The following is a 20,480-nucleotide window of genomic DNA, read 5'->3' on the forward strand; positions in this document are numbered from 1 at the left end:
ATGTCTGTATGTGTTAGTGTGTGAGAATAGGTGTGTTAATGTGTGTGTAATCTTGTGTGTGTAAGAGTGTGTAAGTGAATGTCAGAGTGGGCATGTTCCTTTGTGTGTTAGTGTGTGAGAGCTCAGGTGCTTAAGAATGTGTGTGATAGGGTGACCACATTAGAGCATCTGTATTAGAGGGGTTTGTGCACGTGTTTGTGTCTTTGCATGTACATGTGTATGCATGCTGTGGTACCCTCAATAACGACGCTTAGAGTGTAAACGGTAAAGAAGGCTTTAATAAACTGAGAACTAGACTGGTGCCGAGGCGTGCGCTAACAGCTACACCGCCCACAAGGCGGCCCCTTATATACGGCTCCCAGATGGGCGGAGCCAGAGGCGGAGTTCCCCAGGATTCCAAGCCAGTCTTAAAGGGGACATCACCTTACATGATGGCTAGGATACAGTATTACAGTAACCGTTCATCACATTCACCCCCTGTTTTATAAAGAGTCTGGCGGGGGTGAAGTGCCATCATAAGTCCATCGGTCGTGGTGGCCAGATCGTCCTCATCGACGGACACGGCGGTGGTGCGGCGGACACGGACGTCTTGGTTGAGGGTACATCCGGGAGCACGGCGGTCGGAGCTTCGGTCCGGGTCGGGGCAGGGGAACAGGGCACAGGGAGAATAGGCGGGGCCGGGGGTAGCGGCGCCAGCGCCGGTGGGATGTGTAAAGGGGGGGCCCCGCTAGGGGGCTCACCAACGGGGAGTGGGGCCGGGAGGGGGGGTGTAGTAGGGGGTGCCAGGTCCTGCAGGGGCGCGGCGCAGGAAGGGGCGTCTGTAGTGGGGGATCCGGCGGGTGCCAGATCCCGGAGGGAAGCCGTATCTTGCCTGCCGTCCGGGTACTCTGGTCGCCACACTACCAGAAGGATGTGGAGGCTTTAGAGAGGGTGCAGAAGAGATTTACCAGAATGTTGCCTGGTATGGAGGGCATAAGCTATGAGGAGCGATTGAATAAACTCGGTTTGTTCTCACTGGAACGAAGGAGGTTGAGGGGCGACCTGATAGAGGTATACAAAATTATGAGGGGCATAGACAGAGTGGATAGTCAGAGGCTTTTCCCCAGGGTAGAGGGGTCAATTACTAGGGGGCATAGGTTTAAGGTGAGAGGGGCAAAGTTTAGAGTAGATGTACGAGGCAAGTTTTTTACGCAGAGGGTAGTGGGTGCCTGGAACGCACTACCGGAGGAGGTAGTGGAGGCAGGGACGATAGGGACATTTAAGGGGCATCTTGACAAATATATGAATAGGATGGGAATAGAAGGATACGGACCCAGGAAGTGTAGAAGATTGTAGTTTAGTCGGGCAGTATGGTCGGCACGGGCTTGGAGGGCCGAAGGGCCTGTTCCTGTGCTGTACATTTCTTTGTTCTTTGTTCTTTGTACTCGACGTAGGCGTAACTGGGTTGGCGTGGATTAATCGGACCTTTTCGACCAGGGGGTCCGTTTTATGGCTCCTCGTGTGCCTCCGGAGAAGAACAGGTCCCGGAGCCGTCAGCCAAGGTGGAAGCGAGACCCCGGAGGTAGACTTCCTGGGGAAGACAAACAATCGGTTGTGAGGGGTCTCATTTGTGGCCGTGCAGAGGAGCGACCTAATGGAGTGTAGGGCATCGGGCAGGACCTCCTGCCAACGGGTAGTTGGGAGACTTCTCGACCGTAGGGCAAGAAGGACAGCCTTCCACACGGTCGCGTTCTCCCTCTCCACTTGCCCGTTTCCCCGCGAGTTAGAACTGGTCGTTCTGCTCGAGGCGATGCCTTTGCTGAGCAGATACTGACACAGTTCATCGCTCAGGAACGATGTACCCCGGTCGCTGTGGATATAAGCGGGGAAACCGAACAGAGTGAAGATGCGGTGAGGTGCCTTAATCACGGTGGCTGAGGTCATGTCGGGGCAGGGAATGGCGAATGGGAAGCGGGAGAACTCATCAATAACGGTGAGAAAATAGGCATTATGATTGGTGGACGGGAGGGGCCCCTTGAAGTCCACGCTCAGTCGCTCAAAGGGCCCTGAGGCCTTCACGAGCCGAACCTTGTCTGGCCGGTAGAAGTGCGGTTTGCACTCCGCACAGACTTTACAGGCCCTGACCATGGCCTTGACCTCCTTGGTTGAGTAAGGTAGGTTGCGGGACTTGATAAAATGGACGAGACGGGTAACCCCCGGGTGACAGAGGTCATTGTGGATGGCTTGCAGGCGGTCGTCCTGCGCGTTGGCACATGTGCCGCGGGACAGGGCATCTGGGGGCTCGTTGAGCTCCCCTGGACGATACTTGATATCGTACGAGTAGGTGGAGAGTTCGATCCTCCACCTCAAAATTTTATCGTTTTTTATTTTGCCCCGTTGCGTGTTATCGAAGATATAGGCAACCGACCGTTGGTCGTTGACGAGTGTGAACCTCCTACCTGCTAGGTAGTGCCTCCAGCGCCACACAGCCTCCACAATGGCTTGTGCCTCCTTCTTGACTGCAGAGTGTTGAACCTCGGAGGCGGTGAGGGTCCGGGAGAATCCTGCCTGATTGAGGGCAACAGCCAGGGCGATGTCTGATGCATCGCTCTCTACCTGGAAGGGAATAGTTTTGTCCACCGCGCGCATAGCGACCTTAATGATATCGGCCTTGCTGCGGTTGAAGGCCAATCGAGCCTCAGCCGAGAGGGGAAAAGTGGTGGTCTTTATGAGTGGGCGGGCTTTGTCCGCATACTTGGGGACCCACTGGGCATAGTAGGAGAAGAGCCCCAAGCACCGTTTGAGGGCATTGAGACTGCGGGGGAGGGGAAGTTCCTTAAGGGGGCACATGCGGCCGGGGTTGGGACCTAGGACCCCGTTTTCCATGACATAGCCGAGGATGGCTAGCCGGGTTGTGTGGAAAACTCATTTTTCCTCATTATAGGTCAGGTTAAGGGCTCGGGCGGTCTGGAGGAACTTTTCAGGGTTTGCGTCATGGTCCTGCTGATCATGGCCGCAGATGGTGACATTATCCAAGTACGGGTATGTAGCCTGCAAACTGTACTGGTCCACCATTTGATCCATCGCCCTTTGAAACACGGAGACCCCATTTGTGACGCCGAAGGGGACCCTGAGGAAGTGGAAGAGCCGGCCGGCTGCTTCGAAGGCAGTATAGGGGCGGTCTTTTGGTCAGATGGGCAGCTGGTGGTAGGCAGATTTGAGGTCGACCATGGAAAATATTCGGTATTGGGTGATCCAATTGACCATTTCCGCGATGCGAGGAAGGGGGTACACATCAAGCTGCGTGAATCGGTTTATGGTCTGGCTATAATCCACGACCATCCGTTTCTTTTCCCCGGACCGGACTACCACCACTTGCGCTCTCCAAGGGCTGTTGCTAGCCTCGATGACCCCCCTCTCCCAGTAAACGCTGGACCTCTGACTTGAATAAAGTCATATCTTGGGCACTGTACCGCCGGCTCCTGGTGGCGACGGGCTTACAGTCGGGAGTGAGGTTCGCGAATAGCGAGGGGGTGAGACTTTCAGTGTCGCAAGGCAGCACACCGTGAGGGGGGGGCAAGGGTCTGCCGAACGTCAGTGTCAGGCTTCGGTGGCTGCACTGGAAATCCAGTCCGAGCAGCAGGGGGGCACAGAGGTGAGGGAGGATATAAAATTTGAAACGGGTGTATTTGGCGCCCTGGATCAAGAGAGCCGCGATACAGTATCCCTTGATTTTTACCGAGTGGGATCCGGATGCGAGGGCTATGGTTTGGACGCGGGATGGGTGCGCAGGGAGCAGCACCTTACCGTTTCAGGATGGATAAAGCTCTCCGTGCTCCCGGATTCGAAGAGGCATGCAGTGTCGCACCCGTTGACCTGGACCTGCATCATAGAGTTCTGCAGGTGTTTTGGCCGAGTTTGGTCGAGGGTGATCGCTTCCACTCGCGGGTAGTCCGAGTCCTCAGCTGAGTCGGACTCGTAAAATGGCCGCCGCCGTCGGCTGCGCGTGTCGGGTCGAGAAGATGGCCGCCGACAAGATGGCCACTCCCATGATTCGCACGAGGCTGATGATGCATCAGTAGGGGGCGCGGTGTTGGTTCGGTGCGCAGCCGCTTTGCGAGGCCTGCGGGCCTGAGACACTGATTTTCAGGCCGGCTGTTCTTTGTTCTTCTGGCCCCTGGGTCTGGCCAGGCAGACCCTCGCAAAATGCCCCTTCTTCCCGCAGTTGCTGCAGATCGCGGAGCGGGCTGGACAGCGTGAGCGTGGGTGCTGGCCCTGCCCGCAGAAGTAGCATGGTGTGCCCCCATGATGAGCGGGTCGCCGCGTGGTGCATGCCTGTAATATGGCTGAGTCTGAGGAAGTCCAGGGGGGGCTCGCAGAGTCCGCGGGGTACGTACCCAAATTATGTTGGGCCACCTCCAGCAAGGAGGCGAGCGTTATCGTGTCCTGGAGGTCTTTTTGCCCGTTTTCGAGCAGCCGCTGCCGGCAGGTAGAGAGCAGTTGTCTGGCGTGCACCTCGTTGATAGGTTTGACGAACTGCTTGCGGAGTAGCTCGACCACCTCTTCATAAGTCGTCGCCTTTTCGAGCGTGGCGGAGGTTCTGTGACTCACCCGGGCGTGGAGTAGATGCAGCTTGCGCGGCGCCAGAATGAGAGTCTCTGAGGAGTCCAGGTAAGCCTCGAAGCATCGGAGCCAGTATTTAAAAATTTCCTTTGCCTCCGGTGTCCGTGTTTCCAGGTTGAGCTTCTCTGGTTTGAGGCCTGCGTCCGTCCATCCTGATATAGTTTAGTTGATTAAATTGTGGTACCCTCAATAACGACGCTTAGAGTATAAACGGTAAGATCATAAGACCATAAAACATAGGAGCGGAAGTAAGGCCATTCGGCCCATTGAGTCCACTCCACCATTCAATCATGGCTGATTTCAACTCCATTTACCCGCTCTCTCTCCATAGCGCTTAATCCATCAAGAAATCAAGAATTTATCAACATTTGTCTTAAAGACACTCAACGTCCCGGCCTCCACCGCCCTCTGTGGCAATGAATTCCACAGACCCACCACTCTCTGGCTGAAGAAATTTCTCCTCATCTCTGTTCTAAAGTGACTCCCTTTTATTTTAAGGCTGTGCCCCCAGGTCCTAGTCTCCCCTGCTAATGGAAACAACTTCCCTACATCCACCCTATCTAAGCCATTCATTATCTTGTAAGTTTCTATTAGATCTCCCCTCAACCTCCTAAACTCAAATGAATATAATCCCAGGATCCTCAGACGTTCATCGTATGTTAGGCCTACCATTCCTGGGATCATCCGTGTGAATCTCCACTGGACTCGCTCCAGTGCCAGTATGTCCTTCCTGAGGCGTGGGGCCCAAAATTGCTCACAGTATTCTAAATGGGGCCTAACTAATGCTTTATAAAGCTTCAGAAGTACATCCCTGCTTTTATATTCCAAGCCTCTTGAGATAAATGACAACATTGCATTTGCTTTCTTAATTACGGACTCAACCTGCAAGTTTACCTTTAGAGAATCCTGGACTAGGACTCCCAAGTCCCTTTGCACTTCAGCATTATGAATTTTGTCACCGTTTAGAAAATAGTCCATGCCTCTATTTTTTCCAAAGTGCAAGACCTCGCACTTGCCCACGTTGAATTTCATCAGCCATTTCTTGGACCACTCTCCTAAACTGTCTAAATCTTTCTGCAGCCTCCCCACCTCCTCCATACTACCTGCCCCTCCACCTATCTTTGTATCATCGGCAAACTTAGCCAGAATGCCCCCAGTCCCGTCATCTAGATCGTTAATATATAAAGAGAACAGCTGTGGCCCCAACACTGAACCCTACGGGACACCACTCGTCACCGGTTGCCATTCCGAAAAAGAACCTTTTATCCCAACTCTCTGCCTTCTGCCTGACAGCAGGTAAAGAAGGCTTTAATAAACTAAAAACTAGGCTGGTGCCGAGACGTGTGCTAACAGCTACGCCGCCCACAAAGCGGCCCCTTATATACGGCTCCCAGATGGGCGGAGCCGGATGCGGAGTTCCCCAGGGTTCCAAGCCCGGTCTTAAAAGGAACATCACCTTACATGATGACAAGGGTACAGTGTTACAGTAACCGTTCATCACACATGCTTATGTGAGTGGTGGGGTAGGAGTTTATGGGATGTGTGAGGGGTTTGTGTGTGGGAGGGTGGGAGTGTTTGGGGGGTGTTTGTGGGGGAGGGGGGTCGGGGGGGGGTTGTGAGGTGTGGTTGAGGGGATGTGTTTGCCTCCTTGTGTGTGAGAATGTTTGTTTGTGAGGGGTGTATGTGTGCTGGCTGCAATAAACTGCAAATAATAATTTTTTCCTGTTCAATTTCAATGTTGACTGAATAAGCTATAACTAACATGAACATCAAACCATATTCACCCAGTTTCTTCCCTTTACACCGTCTGCTCACCCTGCATCGCCCACCCTTTGGCTGTATTTCTGTCCATCTCATACGTGTAGTGAAGAATCTCTCAAATATTTGATGCATTAAATATTCACATTCATATATTTGGACACATTGTCCTAAATATACATTTATCACAGACATATTTATGTATCTCCACATTTAAGACAAATATTTCTCGTACACATATTGGGCGGGATTTTCTCAGCGCCGGGCCGGGCTGGAGAATCCCCGCGACCGGTACGAATCGCGCCACGCCGCCCCAATGCTGGCACGCGATTCTCCGCAGAGTGGAGAATCGGCGCCATTGACGCCGGCATGGTTGGCGCGCCGCTGGTCAGGGGCCTACTCTACGCGGCCGGCCCGCCGATTCTTGACCCGGGTTTGGGTCGAGCGGCCGTCGTAAAAACGCCGAGTCCCGCCGGCACCGTCCACACCTGCTCTCAGCCGCCGGGAACTCGGCGTGGAAGGGTCGGGGGGCGGTCTGTGGTGGGGAGCGGGGGGTGGGGGGGGGTGGGGGGGGTCCGACCCTGGGGGGGGCCTCCGATGTGTCCCGGCCCGCAATCCGGGCCCACCGATGGGCAGGCCGGCCTCTCTGGCTGGCGGCCTCCTTTCTTCCGCACCAGCCCCTGTAGTCCTGCGCCATGTTGCATCTGGGGCAGCGCATTGAAGGAAGCCACTGCGCATGCGCACGTTGGCGCCGGTGCCACTGCATATGCGCATGTTGGCGCCAGTGCCACTGCGCATGCGCGGATCCCGCGGCACCCAGTTCGCGCCGGGATCAGCAGCTGGAGCGGCGTGAACAGCTCCAGTGCCGTGCTGGCCCACTGTAGGGTCCAGAATTGCTAATCCTTTGGCCGTGGTGACGCCGTCGATAAACGCGACGCCGTTTCCGACGGCGTCAACACTTAGCCTCAGGATCAGAGAATCCTGCCCATTAAATCTCATAAACATGTTTAGGCAATTCTCCAACACAAGATTTTCTCACAAGTTTCATTAAAAAAAAAATCAAGTTCAACAGCAATTATTCAGAGTGCTCGTCATTAGCAGAAAGAAGTTGGTTCTTAATAGACCACGGGCAGGATTTTCCGTTGTCCGACGCCAAAATCGGGAACGGCAATCGGGCAGAGAATAGATCCCAATGGCGAAATCGCGGCAGGCGGCAGTTTGACGCTGGGTCGTGATGCTCTGCCCTCTCCAAATCGACGTCATTGCAACGCGCAACACGTGTAGTTGCAAGCGCGTTCGCATCTCATTACCGGGCCCACCCGCAAAGCTCTGCCTCCGATGGGCTGAGTTCCCAATGGCACGGGCCACATGTGGTCTCAACAGTCGTGAATCTGGCATGGTGGCCACGGAGAGAGAGACCTCGTACGGACAGTGTCCAGCACCGCCATATTTCGCCGATAGCCATGCCGCTGGCCGGGAGGCTTCTGCCAGGGCTAGGGCAGTAGTGGGGGTGGCCTGGATATGGGCTGTGGGACCGGGGTGGATGGGTACGTGGTCCAGCACAGCCGTGGCATCTTTTCTGGCGCGATCAGTGCGTTTGTCGGGGCTGTAAGTGTACGCGCGGCTGCAGCTTGTCTGAGGCGTACAAGTCACGCGACCCTGACCTATACAAGAAATCCAGGTACGACTTCCGCAAAGCCATCCGAGATGCCATAGAGAGAATATCAGACCAAGCTAGAGTCACAGACTAGCTTTACAGACCCTCGACGGTTGTTGCAAGGCCTAAACAACATAACGGGCTACAAAGCAAAGCCAAGCAGTAGCTCCAGATAAGTGAAAAGAGGATCTGTTAGGGAGAGCTCGCAGGGAGTCGCCACACTCCGCCGCCATCATTGACCTCAGGACACACCCCTGTCAGCATCAACGGGGCCGAGGTGGAGATGGTTAGCAGCTTCAAATTCCTAGGGGTGCACATCTCCAAAAATCTGTCCTGGTCCACCCACTTTGACGCTACCACCAAGAAAGCACAACTGCACCTATATTTCCTCAAGAAACTAAGGAAATTCGGCATGTCCACATTAACTCTTGTCCAACTTTTACAGATGCACCATAGAAAGCATCCTATCGGGCTGCATCACAACCTGGTATGGCAACTGCTCGGCCCAGGACTGCAAGAAACTTCAGAGAGTCGTGAACACCGCCCAGTCCATCACACGAACCTGCCTCCCATCTGTTGACTCCATCTACACCTCCCGCTGCCTGGGGAAAGCGGGCAGCATAATCAAAGACCCCTCCCACCCGGCCTACTCACTCTTCCAACTTCTTCCATCGGGCAGGAGATACAGAAGTCTGAGAACACGCACGAAGAGACTCAAAAACAGCTTCTTCCCCACTGTTACCAGACTCCTAAACAACCCTCTAATGGATTGACCTCATTAACACTACAACCCTGTATGCTTCACCCGTTGCTGGTGTTATCTAGTTACATTGTGTACCTTGTGTTACTCTATTATGTATTTTCTTTTATTTTCTTTTCTTTTCATGTACTTAATGATCTGTTGAGCTGTTCGCAGAAAAATACTTTTCACTGCACCTCGGTACACGTGACAATAAACAAAATCCGATCCAATCAAGCTTGTCAGCCCTGCGCCTGTCCATCACGGACACGTCGATTCCCCCACCATTTTTTGCGTGTTCTGTGGGTGTTCCACACGGGCTGGTGGTAGCCCCTCACCTGTAGCGGAATCGGTGTGGGTGTGAGGCCGATCTTTCCGACGGGGAACGCCACGGATCCTCCTATGGTGTCAACACTTATATGCAGCCCCAACCTACATCCCCTTCCCATATTAACCTCCCTTTTCTACAAAGATGGTCTTACCCCAGGGGTTTTGCGATTTGAATCCAAAGTCCCACTATCTCTAAGATGTAACTATCCTATTTAAACAGAGTGCTATCTGCTTAAGCCAAATCAGAGCTGTACACCTTTATGGTCACAGAGGAGTCAGGTGTGAGTGTACAACAAAAACGATTTATTGTTCAAGAGGAGTGCCAGCCGGGACTTCTCTCCCCAGGCTCCTTTCTGGGCCAGCTTTATGTCCGCATTCAATTACCTCAGTGAGGGAGCTCGTATTCAACAAGGCTTACGGGGAGGCTATTCGGTCCCTAATCGTAGGTCTTGTGAGGGTTATAACGTACACTTCCCAAGCTCTGAAGGTACAGATGTGTCAATCGAGCAATGGGTTTGAAATGTGCTGATGGTTTAATAAAAGTGGGCAAGCTGGAGCATGGCAGAGTTGGAGAGCATTGCACACACTTGTCCATATCCCAGAGTTCACTGGAACAAATGTGAGGTTGTGTTGAGGATGAAGGTTCACAGGTTACAGTTCAGTGAGAGGTGAAACCATCAGCGATTTTAAAGATTGTGAAGGGACAGCATAACATGTTGGAGATGTTAGAATTATCCATTAGACACCATGCTCACTCCAATATCCATATGGTACAGCCAGGAATCCATTCAGAGAACCACCTGTATTCTATAATTAAATCAGATAATTAAGCTTCCTGTTTGACAGGTATAATGTTAATATTCACTGACCAGTTCCTGTTCTCCCATTGTAACCAATGCAGATCTTGCACTCTCATTATTGACTTTACAGTTTAGACCTGAAAGCTTTAAAGCATTTCGCATTTCATTCGCCAACACACCTCCCTCATCCTCCAGACACTCGCCCTCGCCCCCCAATCCCTCCCTCACCCTCCCAACACCCTCCCTCAGCCCCTGGCCTCATTCCCCAATCCCTCCCTCACCCTCCCAACTCCCTCCCTCACCCCCACTCCCTCCCTCATCCTCCCAACACTCTCCCTCACCCCAACCCCCGCCCTCATCCCCCACTCCCTCCCACATCCTCCCAACACCCTCCCTCACCCCCACTTCCTCCCTCATCCTCCCAACACCGTCCCTCACCCCCACTCCCTCCCTCACCGTCCCAACTCCCTCCCTCACCTCCCACCCGCATCCTCCCAACACCCTCCCTCACCCCCACTCCCTCCCTCATCCTCCCAACACTCTCCCTCACCCCAACCCCCGCCCTCATCCCCCACTCCCTCCCACATCCTCCCAACACCCTCCCTCACCCCCACTTCCTCCCTCATCCTCCCAACACCGTCCCTCACCCCCACTCCCTCCCTCACCGTCCCAACTCCCTCCCTCACCTCCCTCCCGCAACCTCCCAACACCCTCCCTCACCCCCACTTCCTCCCTCATCCTCCCAACACCGTCCCTCACCCCCACTCCCTCCCTCACCGTCCCAACTCCCTCCCTCACCTCCCTCCCGCATCCTCCCAACACCCTCCCTCACCCCCACTCCCTCCCTCATCCCCCACTCTGTCCCGCATCCTCCCAACACCCTCCCTCACCCCCACTCACTCCCTCATCCCCCCGACCCCCGCCCTCACCCCACCCCCTCCCTCACCCCCCCACTCCCTCCCTCATCCTCCCAACACCCTCCCTCACCCCCACTCCCTCCCTCATCCCCCACTCCGTCCCGCATCCTCCCAGCACCTCCCCTCACCTCCACCCCCGCCCTCATCCCCCACTCCCTCCCGCATCCTCCCAACACCCTCACTCACCCCCACTCCCTCCCTCATCCTCCCAACACCCTCCCTCACCCCCACTCCCTCCCTCATCCCCCACTCCGTCCCGCATCCTCCCAACACCCTCCCCTCAGCTCCACCCCCTCTTCATCCCCCACTCCCTCCCGCATCCTCCCAACACCCTCACTCACCCCCACTCCCTCCCTCATCCTCCCAACACCCTCCCTCACCCCACTCCCTCCCTCATCCCCCACTCCATCCCGCATCCTCCCAACACCCTCCCTCACCTCCACCCCGTCCTCATCCCCCACTCCCTCTCGCATCCTCCCAACACCCTCCCTCACCCCCACTCCCTCCCTCACCGTCCCAACTCCCTCCCTCACCCCCACTCCCTCCCTCATCCTCCCAACACCATTCCTCACCCCCACTTCCTCCCTCACCCTCCCAACTCCCTCCCTCACCCCACTCCCTCCCTCATCCTCCCGATCCCTGCCCTCACCCCCACTCCCTCCTTCATCGTCCCAACTCCCTCCCTCACCCTCACCCCCACCCCCACTCTCATCCCCCAATCCCTCCCTCATCCTCCCAACTCCCTCCCTCACCCCCACTCCCTCCCTCACCCCCTCTCCCTCCCTCATGCCCACTCCCTCCCTCACCCCCCACTCCCTCCCTCACCCACACTACCTCCCTCACCCCCTCTCCCCTCCCACTCCTTCCCTCACTCCCACTCCCTCCCTCATCCTCCGAACTCCATCCCTCACCCCCACTCCCGGCCTCATCCCCAGTCCCTCCCTCACCCCCACTCCCTCCCTCACCCCCTACTCCCTCCTTCACCTCCCCTCCCTCACCCCCACTCCCTCCCTCATCCTCCCCATTCCCTCCCTCACCCCCACTCACTCCCTCACCCCCACTACCTCCCTCACCCCCACTACCTCCCTCACCCCACTACCTCCCTCACCCCCTAATCCCTCCCTCACCCCCACTACCTCCCTCACCCCACTACCTCCCTCATCCTCCCCACTCCCTCCCTCACCCCCACTACCTCCCTCACCCCACTACCTCCCTCATCCTCCCCACTCCCTCCCTCACCCCCACTACCTCCCTCACCCCTACAACCTCCCGCACCCCCACTACCTCCCTCACCCTCACTGCTGCCCTCATCCCCCAATCCCTCCCTCACCCTCACTCCTTCCCTCACCCCCACTCCCTCCCACATCCTTCCCACTCCCTCCCTCATTCCCTAATCCCTCCTTCACCCCCCACTCCCTCCCTCATCCTTCCCACTCCCTCCCTCATCCCCTAATACCTCCCTCACCCCCACTCCTTCCCTCACCCCCACTCCCTCCCTCATCTCCCCCACTACCTCCCTTATTCCCCCACTCTCTCCCTCATTCCCCACTCCTTCCCTCATCCCCCACACCCTCCCTACCTCATTAACCCCCTCCATCCTGACTCCCTCTCTCATCTCTCCCCAATTCCTCCCTACCTAATTCACCACACCCCTTCCCTCATCCCCCACTCCCTCCCCCACTCCCTCCCTCATTCCTTCACTCCCTCCCTCATCTCTCCCACTTCCTCCCTCCCAAATTCACCATACTCCATCCCTTATCCCCCACACCCTCCCCCTCTCTCTCCCTCGTTCCCCCGCACTCTCTCCCTCGTCCCCATTCTCTCCCTTATTCCTCCACTCCCTCCCTCATCTCCCCCACTCTCTCCGTTATTCCCCCACTCTCTCCCTCATCCGACATTCCCTCTCTCATCCCCAACTCCCTCTCTCAATCCCCCCACTCCCTCCCCTCCACTTCCTCCCTCATTCCCCCACTTCCTCCCTCATCTTCACCACTGCCACCCTCATCCCCCTCTATCTTCTCCTACTAATTATCACAGAAATGAACCATAGAGGAGATAGTTCAGGGCATCCAAACTGAGTTAACTAATGGTATAGAGATAGCCAGTAAAAGAATGTGCATGCCAATCTTAAGGCTGGTAATACAGCAACAAATCCAACCTAGCATAGGAAGTGCAGAGAAGATCGATAAAACAAGGATGAGACAAAAGTAAATTATAAGAATAGATTTTCAAACCAGAAATGTTTTAAAAACACATCAGATCAAAATATGGGGAGATGGTGGTGTAGTGGTAATGCCACTGCCTAGTAATCCAGAGGCCCAGGGTATTGCTCCAGGAACACGGGTTCAAATCCCACCATAACAGCTGGTGGAATTTAAATTCAAGGAGTAAAATCTGGAATATAAAACTAGTCTAAGCAATGGTGACTGTGAAACTATCATCGATTGTCGTGAAAACCCACCTGGTTCACTGATGACCTTTAGGGAAAGAAATCTGTCGTCCTTACCTGGTCTGGCCTCTATGTGACCCCAGACCCACAGCAATGTGACTGACTCTTAACTACCCTCTGAAAGGCCTAGAAAATATCCTGGCCTTGCCACATCCCATGAAAGAATAAAGCAAAATAGTAAAAGGATACTCAATGGTAGGGCATGGCTGATTCAGGATAAAATGGAAATCGCCTTGTGGAGTCAGAGGGCATGACTGACTTTGGAGAATGTGCTGAAGAGATTTACAGAGATAGAACCAGGGCTGAAGGTCCTCAGTTATTTGGAGAGATTGATGAAGGTGGGGTTGTTCTTGGAGTAGAGAAAGTTCAGGGGGATTCAATGAAGGTGTTCAAAATAATGATTGTCAATTTGTTGAGTAGATGAAGAGGAACTGTTTGGAGTGGCAGAACTGTTGGTGACCAGAGGACACAAGCCTGAGGTTGATAAAAGAAAGCAGAGCTGGTAGGGGGAGGCTTCTCTTTCCACAGTGAATTTCTATGTTCCGGAAGGTACTGCCAGAAAGGGCACTGGAAGCAGGCTCAATAGGAATATTCAAAAGGAAATTGGAAAAATCAAGGCAAAACATTTCCAGAGCTACAGGGAAAGAGCAGTGGATTGAGATCCACTGGATCCCTCCATCAACGAACCAGCACATTGCACAATGGACTACATCATTCCCTGTGTTGTATGGGGTCTATGTTTCTATTACCCCCTCGCCCAGCCTCCCTCGCGCTATTCTGGCCCAATAACTGACCATCTTTATACCAACAAGGAAATTAAATTAAATTAAATTGTCTTTCAATCTCACGAAAAAGAGAGATCCTCAGCCTCAGAATAGCCCAGAGAGTCTTACAGTCAATTGAGTATTTTCAGAGGAATGATCAGGATTGTAATGACGGGGGTCAAGTGTTTTAACCTCAGTGGAAGCACAGTTGCTCATTTTCCAATGCTTTATATTTGAGTAGATCTGTATTGGAAGGGGGAGGTTTTTTTTAATAATATTGTCATAAACAAGATTGTCAGTGATGTGGAAAAGCTCCGATTGCAGATAGAGCGGGATGTGTGTCTCTATGTTTGACTCGATGGAAAGAAAATAGTATGTCAGTGATTGATATTCAAACAAGAAATGGGAGTTTAATAATACTTTATCGAGCAGACTGACCCTAAGAAACTCACTGATTGCCTGATTTTTTATAAATATATTATTATTTTGTTAACACGACTATCTGTGATGATGATGCATGATGACACTAGAATTTAACACAAACCCTGCCAACTCCTAACTCCTAAAGCTGATATTGACACATGGCTGGAGGAGAACTTTTCCTTTGATGGTGGCACAGCGGTTAGCACTGCTGCCTCACAACGCTGGATACCCAGGTTCAATTCTGGCCTCCGGTTCCCGTCTGTGTGGAGTTTGCACCTTCTCTCCCTGTCTGTGTAGGGTTCCACCGGGAGCTCTGGTTTCCTCCCACAGATTTAGATTTAGATTTATTGTCACATGTATCGAGTTACAGTGAAAAGTATTGTTCTGCGTACAGTCCAGGCAGATCACTCCATACATGAATACGTTGAACATACTATAAATACATAAACATAGACACTAGGTGCAGCGTACGGAGTATAGTGCTATAACTGTAGAGAAGATTCGTAGAGAGAACAGCTCAGTCCATAAGAGAGCCATTCAGGAGTCTGGTAACAGTGGGGAAGAAGCTGTTTTTGAATCTATTGGTGATGGGTCAATGGCCTCCTCCTTCACTGTAGGGATTCTATGGTTCAATATTTTCCAGGGTAATCCAGTTCTTTGAATCATATGTACTGACATCTGGAACCTCAGCAAGTGGAGTGAAAATACAACATGAAGCATGGGAAGGGACGAGTTTAACAATAACTCCATCCCTTCTATTCATTACAATGTCACTGGGCAATGGGGAATTTCCTGTTCCAAACTATCGAAATGATTACATTCATCCACCTTACACTTTCTCTTTTCAAACTGCACTTACTGTACAGGCATCAGGAGACAGATGCAATATCCGAATGATGGGTGCAGAATACAAAAGGAAATGATGGATGTGATTTAACGGACAAAAACAGAGCAATTTCTTTGACTTACATCATTTCTTGCACTGACGAGCTCAATTTGCCAGTGCAGAAAGACTATTCGCGGTCTGAGGCACCATCTTTAAATACCGCCCCAATCTTTTGACCCCCTTAGCCACCCACTGCGGCCCCTGGTTTCCCCCCCCTCCCACTGTGGAACCCCCCCCCCGCACCTCCTCCTGAACCCAACGTACCTCTCATTAGTTCCTTGAGCCCCTCCTCAATCCACCTGTTAAGGGCAAGGCACCACAGGGCCTGATCCCTGGCACTGCCAACCTGCCACCCAGGCACCTTGATACTGCCAGCCTTACACCTTGGCAGTGCCACCCGGGTTCCCTGGAAATGGCAGGGTGGCAGTGCCACAGTACCTGGGTGCCAGGGGAAGTGCGAGGGTACCACCCTGTCCAGTGCCAGGCCACCCAAGGGTCTCTAATGGCCTGGGAGACTTGCCTGGTGCAGTTACACCCGGTTCACATTTGTGCAAACCAGTGCTAAACAGCACCCTGGCGAGGCCTCTCATGCGCATCCTGATGGCTCACTTAAATATGCTAATTTGGAGTTCGCCCAGATCATGATGTCTTGCGAAATTCCGGTAAATCTGGCAAGGCAGTTCAATCGCGGGAATTTAGCAAGAGGTCTTCGTGAGATTCAATGTCCTTGTCGTGTCACCACGTCGGGAGAGATGAGGCCGGTAAATTGTGCCTGCTGACCTTTTACTCCTTCATTGGTGTTGGGCAGTTCCTGCTTTCCATTTCTAGTAGTTTGAGTTTGTTTTTAAAGGCAGTTTGATGTTACAAGTTTCAATGTGTCTCTCTGATTCTGCCCGTATCCTCCCATTGAAACGTTTACCCAACTGATTGACCCACTTTGTATTCCCACTGTTGTCAGCCTTGCTGCATTCTATCCCCTTTAATGCAGTGCTGTCACTTCTGTTTCTGTAATGTGGGGGGTTACAGGTCTTTCCGGGAAGATGTAGATCCTTTCACAAGAATCATCTGCTATTTTAGTTACAAATTGGCGTAGTGGGTTGGGGGTAGAATTTTCTCTGTTTAGGATTTCAGAGATATTATAACCCTTATTCTTTTTCACAATGTTTCAGGATTTGTGTCGAGATTATCAAAGTGACTCCAACGTTTGGAGTCAGTGGGGATGAGGAGAGAGTTCCGGATTTTCTCCCAGAGTGAAGGATTGAACAGACTATTTTATCTTTCAACACAGAATGATTCTAATCTGTGTAAGAGATGGGCGGTGTGTGGGAGACAGCAGGGCAGTGAGTTCAGTATTGCTTTGCTTTAAGCAAAAAGCAGTTTTAAATCCCCCGTCGACTGTCCTTGCAGTAAAGCTCTCCACAATGTGGCTCACACCAACTCACCACATGCAACCTTTAGGTCAAAGTCACCTTCATTCTTCAATCCCATGCCCCCTGCCTTGACAGGAACTCTCTCCCTCCCTCCTGCCCCTTCCAACTTCAAACCCCCTTTCCAACACACTCACAGGTTAATGTGAACCTATCCATAACTCACCAAATCCCAGGGAACAAATGCGAATGACTCCTTTAATGATGCTTCACTTGGTAAACTGCGCTTCAACCTGTTTTAGTGTACTTCCATGTTGGTACAGTATGATGCTTCACTTGGTAAACTGCGCTTCAACCTGTTTTAGTGTACTTCCATGTTGGTACAGTATGATGCTTCACTTGGTAAACTGCGCTTCAACCTGTTTTAGTGTACTTCCATGTTGGTACAGTATGGTAATCTGACCCATTCTCCTCCACAAGGGATGTTCGCTCTTCCTGTTTGAACCCACATGGTCCGACTTGAATTTGCGTTTAAATCAAGTTGCAGATTCATTATTGTTTGTAAATTGGAAAATGTTTCCAGCTACCCATGGTGGTGGTGGTGGTGGTTGGGGGGGGTCGGTGTGAATAATAAACAGAACTAATTGAAGAGGTTGACAATTCAGAGCAGACTGCAAGGATGAGTTATCCGGGACAAATTGGGTTCTTTTAGGTGGGATTTGGGCAGGGAGGCAGTGAGTGAGACGGATTCTCCGCTGTGACAAAGAGCCATCCAGACTCGAAACGTTAACTCCCTCCTTTCTCCACAGACCTGCTGGGATAGTCCAGCATTTTCTGTTTTTGTCTCAGACTTCAGCATCCGCAGTGATTTGCTTTTACCCCAATCTCAGGGCAGGAGGTGCATTGATGATTAATGGATTCCTTCCCTGTTTTGTCCAGTTTACTTGCGCTTGTTAGAATTGATTTCAGTCTGTTTGAGATGTTAATGCTCCTGCAGGCTTTGGAAACATTGCAAAGGGTCCATCACTAAGGTGAAGCAAAGCGTCAATTTTGGGAAGACAAATTATTAGTATTTATTAACAATAATCTATTAGGGCAATTAACACTTATTCGAAGGGATTTTGAATCTATACAGTGCAGTACAGTATACTGAAGCAATTTTCATAAATATGTCAGCTAATAGCTGTTGTGGTACAATCTACAGAAATCAGGATAATGGTCAAGCAACATGTTCCAGTTAACTCAGATGTCATTGACCTTAAACAGTTGTTCTAAGGCACAATCTACAGCAGTCAGCATAAAGATTAACAATATGTTTTTCTAACTCAACCTAAAGACCAGCCACATCTATCGGGCCTGGCACCAAGTAGGGAGGTTAGGGAGGGATCCATAGAAAAATGAAGGGTAGATAACACTCACTCTGCCTGGGTGCACGAATGTAACTTGTTTAATGTAAAATTTAAAACAGACATGATCCAATGTAAACAATATTCTTACCGACGTAACCACACTCTGTATAAATGTCACCTGATTCTTTTCGTTGGCAGTCAGCTGCAGAGGTCTATCTCTGAAGCTGTCTCTCATAATTGGTCAATAAATGATTGTTCTGTGCCTAAGACTCCTCCGAGTATTTCGTGCAAAAGAGAAAAACCACAAGTATCTAAATGAGTAACATGTTGATCACGGTTGGCCTGTGATTTTAATGGGGTTCTTGTGTGTTTATCCCACCCAGGCGACAGACAGCGGAAGAGAGAGAGGCCGAGAGACAACAGGCCAACAGACTGATGTTACAACTTCAACATGATGCCTTCCAGAAATCGCTCAACGATTCCATCCAGCCCGACCCTCTGTGCCTGCATAACTCGTCTCTGTACGCATTGCAGAACCTGCAGCCCTGGGCTGATGAAAATGGCAAAATCCCCGTTGTCACCTCTTTAGTGTGAGCCTTAAAGGGGCGAACACCAATCAGAGACGGACTCTCCAGGATATTTATTTGTGTTTTATTTTCCCCCCAATCCCTTTAAAAGTTGAACTATGGGCGAGAAATGGGTCAGAGAATCTCACCAAGGAAGGTGGGGGCGGGGGGAGGGGGGTGGGGGGGGGGGGGCGGGGATTAACAGACTCATTGTGGAACTGAATTGTGTTTGAAGCGGGGGTGATATAAGCGACAAAGCATCTCCGAGAAACATTTAAGCAGCAGCAAAACTAGTTATAAAAGCTTCCTTTCAGACTGGGCAACTGGAGAGGGGGGGATTACTCTTGACAGACTCGCGATTTACACTGTAGCAAAACTCAAACCTGATACTGCTGTCAAATCTGCCAGAAGATTAAGATGGTTTTTTTCTTCTTAATAATTATATATTTTTAAATAACCCCTCAGGAAAAAAAAAGGAGAGCTTCAAAAGAAATGTTTTTGCTGACTCGAAGCATTGGAAATATGAAAGAAACTCTTTTCGTTTTGAGTGTTGTTGGTCACAGTACAGTTTAGAAATTGCTGGTGACACAATTTCAACCTCTTGTGGGTGTGGAACTTCAACTTTTATCATTCCTTCTGATTGGAGAACTGCAGCCTCTTCCCACTTTTCACCTCCGAGCCGGAAGGCAATGAGGTGCAGAACTCATTGAGAAATCGAGGGACAAGATAGGGTATAGTAACGTAGATATCTCACTGGACAGTGTGAGAATTCAAAGGGACTTGATTCACGTGAAGGCTTCATCAAGGAATACAGCAGCCTCCGATTTCTGTTATTATTGCTAAGTCTTGTCTTTATTTAAATTCTCTCTTTTTCACTTTAATCCAGCTTCCAGCCCATGGCTAGGTACAGGAGCTGTTAACTATCTTTATGTGAGAGCATGCAGCAGAGCAGATTTTAAATGTATGGATTCATATAACTCAGCCACCAATTCTCGGTTTGATTAAGGTGATATAATGTATATAACAAGCACTGTACACTATTCATTTGTACTTAACAAAATGTGTAAATAAAGGTCAGTTTTCTTTACAAAAAAAATCTTTATCATTCCGGCGCCACATCCATTATTACATTCAAACTGCAGCAAACGGTTGGGCAGCATGGTAGCACAGTGGTTAGCACAGTTGCGGAGACTGCACGTTCTCCCTGTGTCTGGGTGGGTTTCCTCTGGGTGCTCTGGTTTCCTCCCACAGTCCAAAGATGTGCAGGTTAGGTGGATTTGCCATGATAATTTGCCCATAGTGACCCAAAAAGGTTAGATGGATTTACGGGAATAGGGTGGAGGTATGGGGATAAGGTGGAGGTATGGGCATAGGTAGGCAATAACCTGAGGCCGTGGATAATCGGTGCGGCGTACTCCTAAAGTATGCCGCATTTCAGCGTCGTGGAGCGGAGAATCCAGGCCAAAGGATTTTCAGGCGGCACAGTGGTTAGCACTGCTACCTCAAGGCGCTGAGGACCCGGGTTCGATTCCGGCTCCAGATCACTGCCCATGTGGAGTTTGCACATTCTCCCTGTGACTGTGTGGGTCTCACCCCCACAACCCAAAGATGAGCGGGCTAGGTGGATTGCCTATGCTAAATTGCACCTTAATTAGAAAAATTAATTTAAAAAAAATAATGGGTTTCCCATTTAAAATGGAGATTAGGAGGAATTTATTCTCTGAGAGAATAATTAGTCTGCGGAATTCTCTTCCAGAGAGAGGGAAGTTGATGCTGGATCACTGAATATATTCAAGATTTTTGATTGACAAGGGAGTTAAGGGGGTCAGGCAAGAACATGGGTTTAAGGCCACAATCAGAACAACCATGATCT

The 20,480-nt window shown here is 51.3% G+C and overlaps 1 protein-coding gene across 1 annotated transcript in view; it reads left to right on the forward strand.

Moving 5' to 3' along the window:
* The window catches only part of LOC140426734 (T-cell leukemia homeobox protein 3-like), a 250,627-nt gene extending 231,862 nt beyond the window's left edge, over positions 1–18,765 (forward strand). The window contains exon 3 of the mRNA XM_072511855.1: positions 18,425–18,765. Coding sequence (XP_072367956.1) covers positions 18,425–18,635 — 211 coding nt within the window. The 3' untranslated portion in view covers positions 18,636–18,765. The remainder of the gene's footprint in view (positions 1–18,424) is intronic.
* Positions 18,766–20,480: the final 1,715 nt, after the last annotated feature.

This window comes from Scyliorhinus torazame, chromosome 7 (genome assembly GCF_047496885.1).
Source record: "Scyliorhinus torazame isolate Kashiwa2021f chromosome 7, sScyTor2.1, whole genome shotgun sequence".
NCBI lineage: Eukaryota > Metazoa > Chordata > Chondrichthyes > Carcharhiniformes > Scyliorhinidae > Scyliorhinus > Scyliorhinus torazame.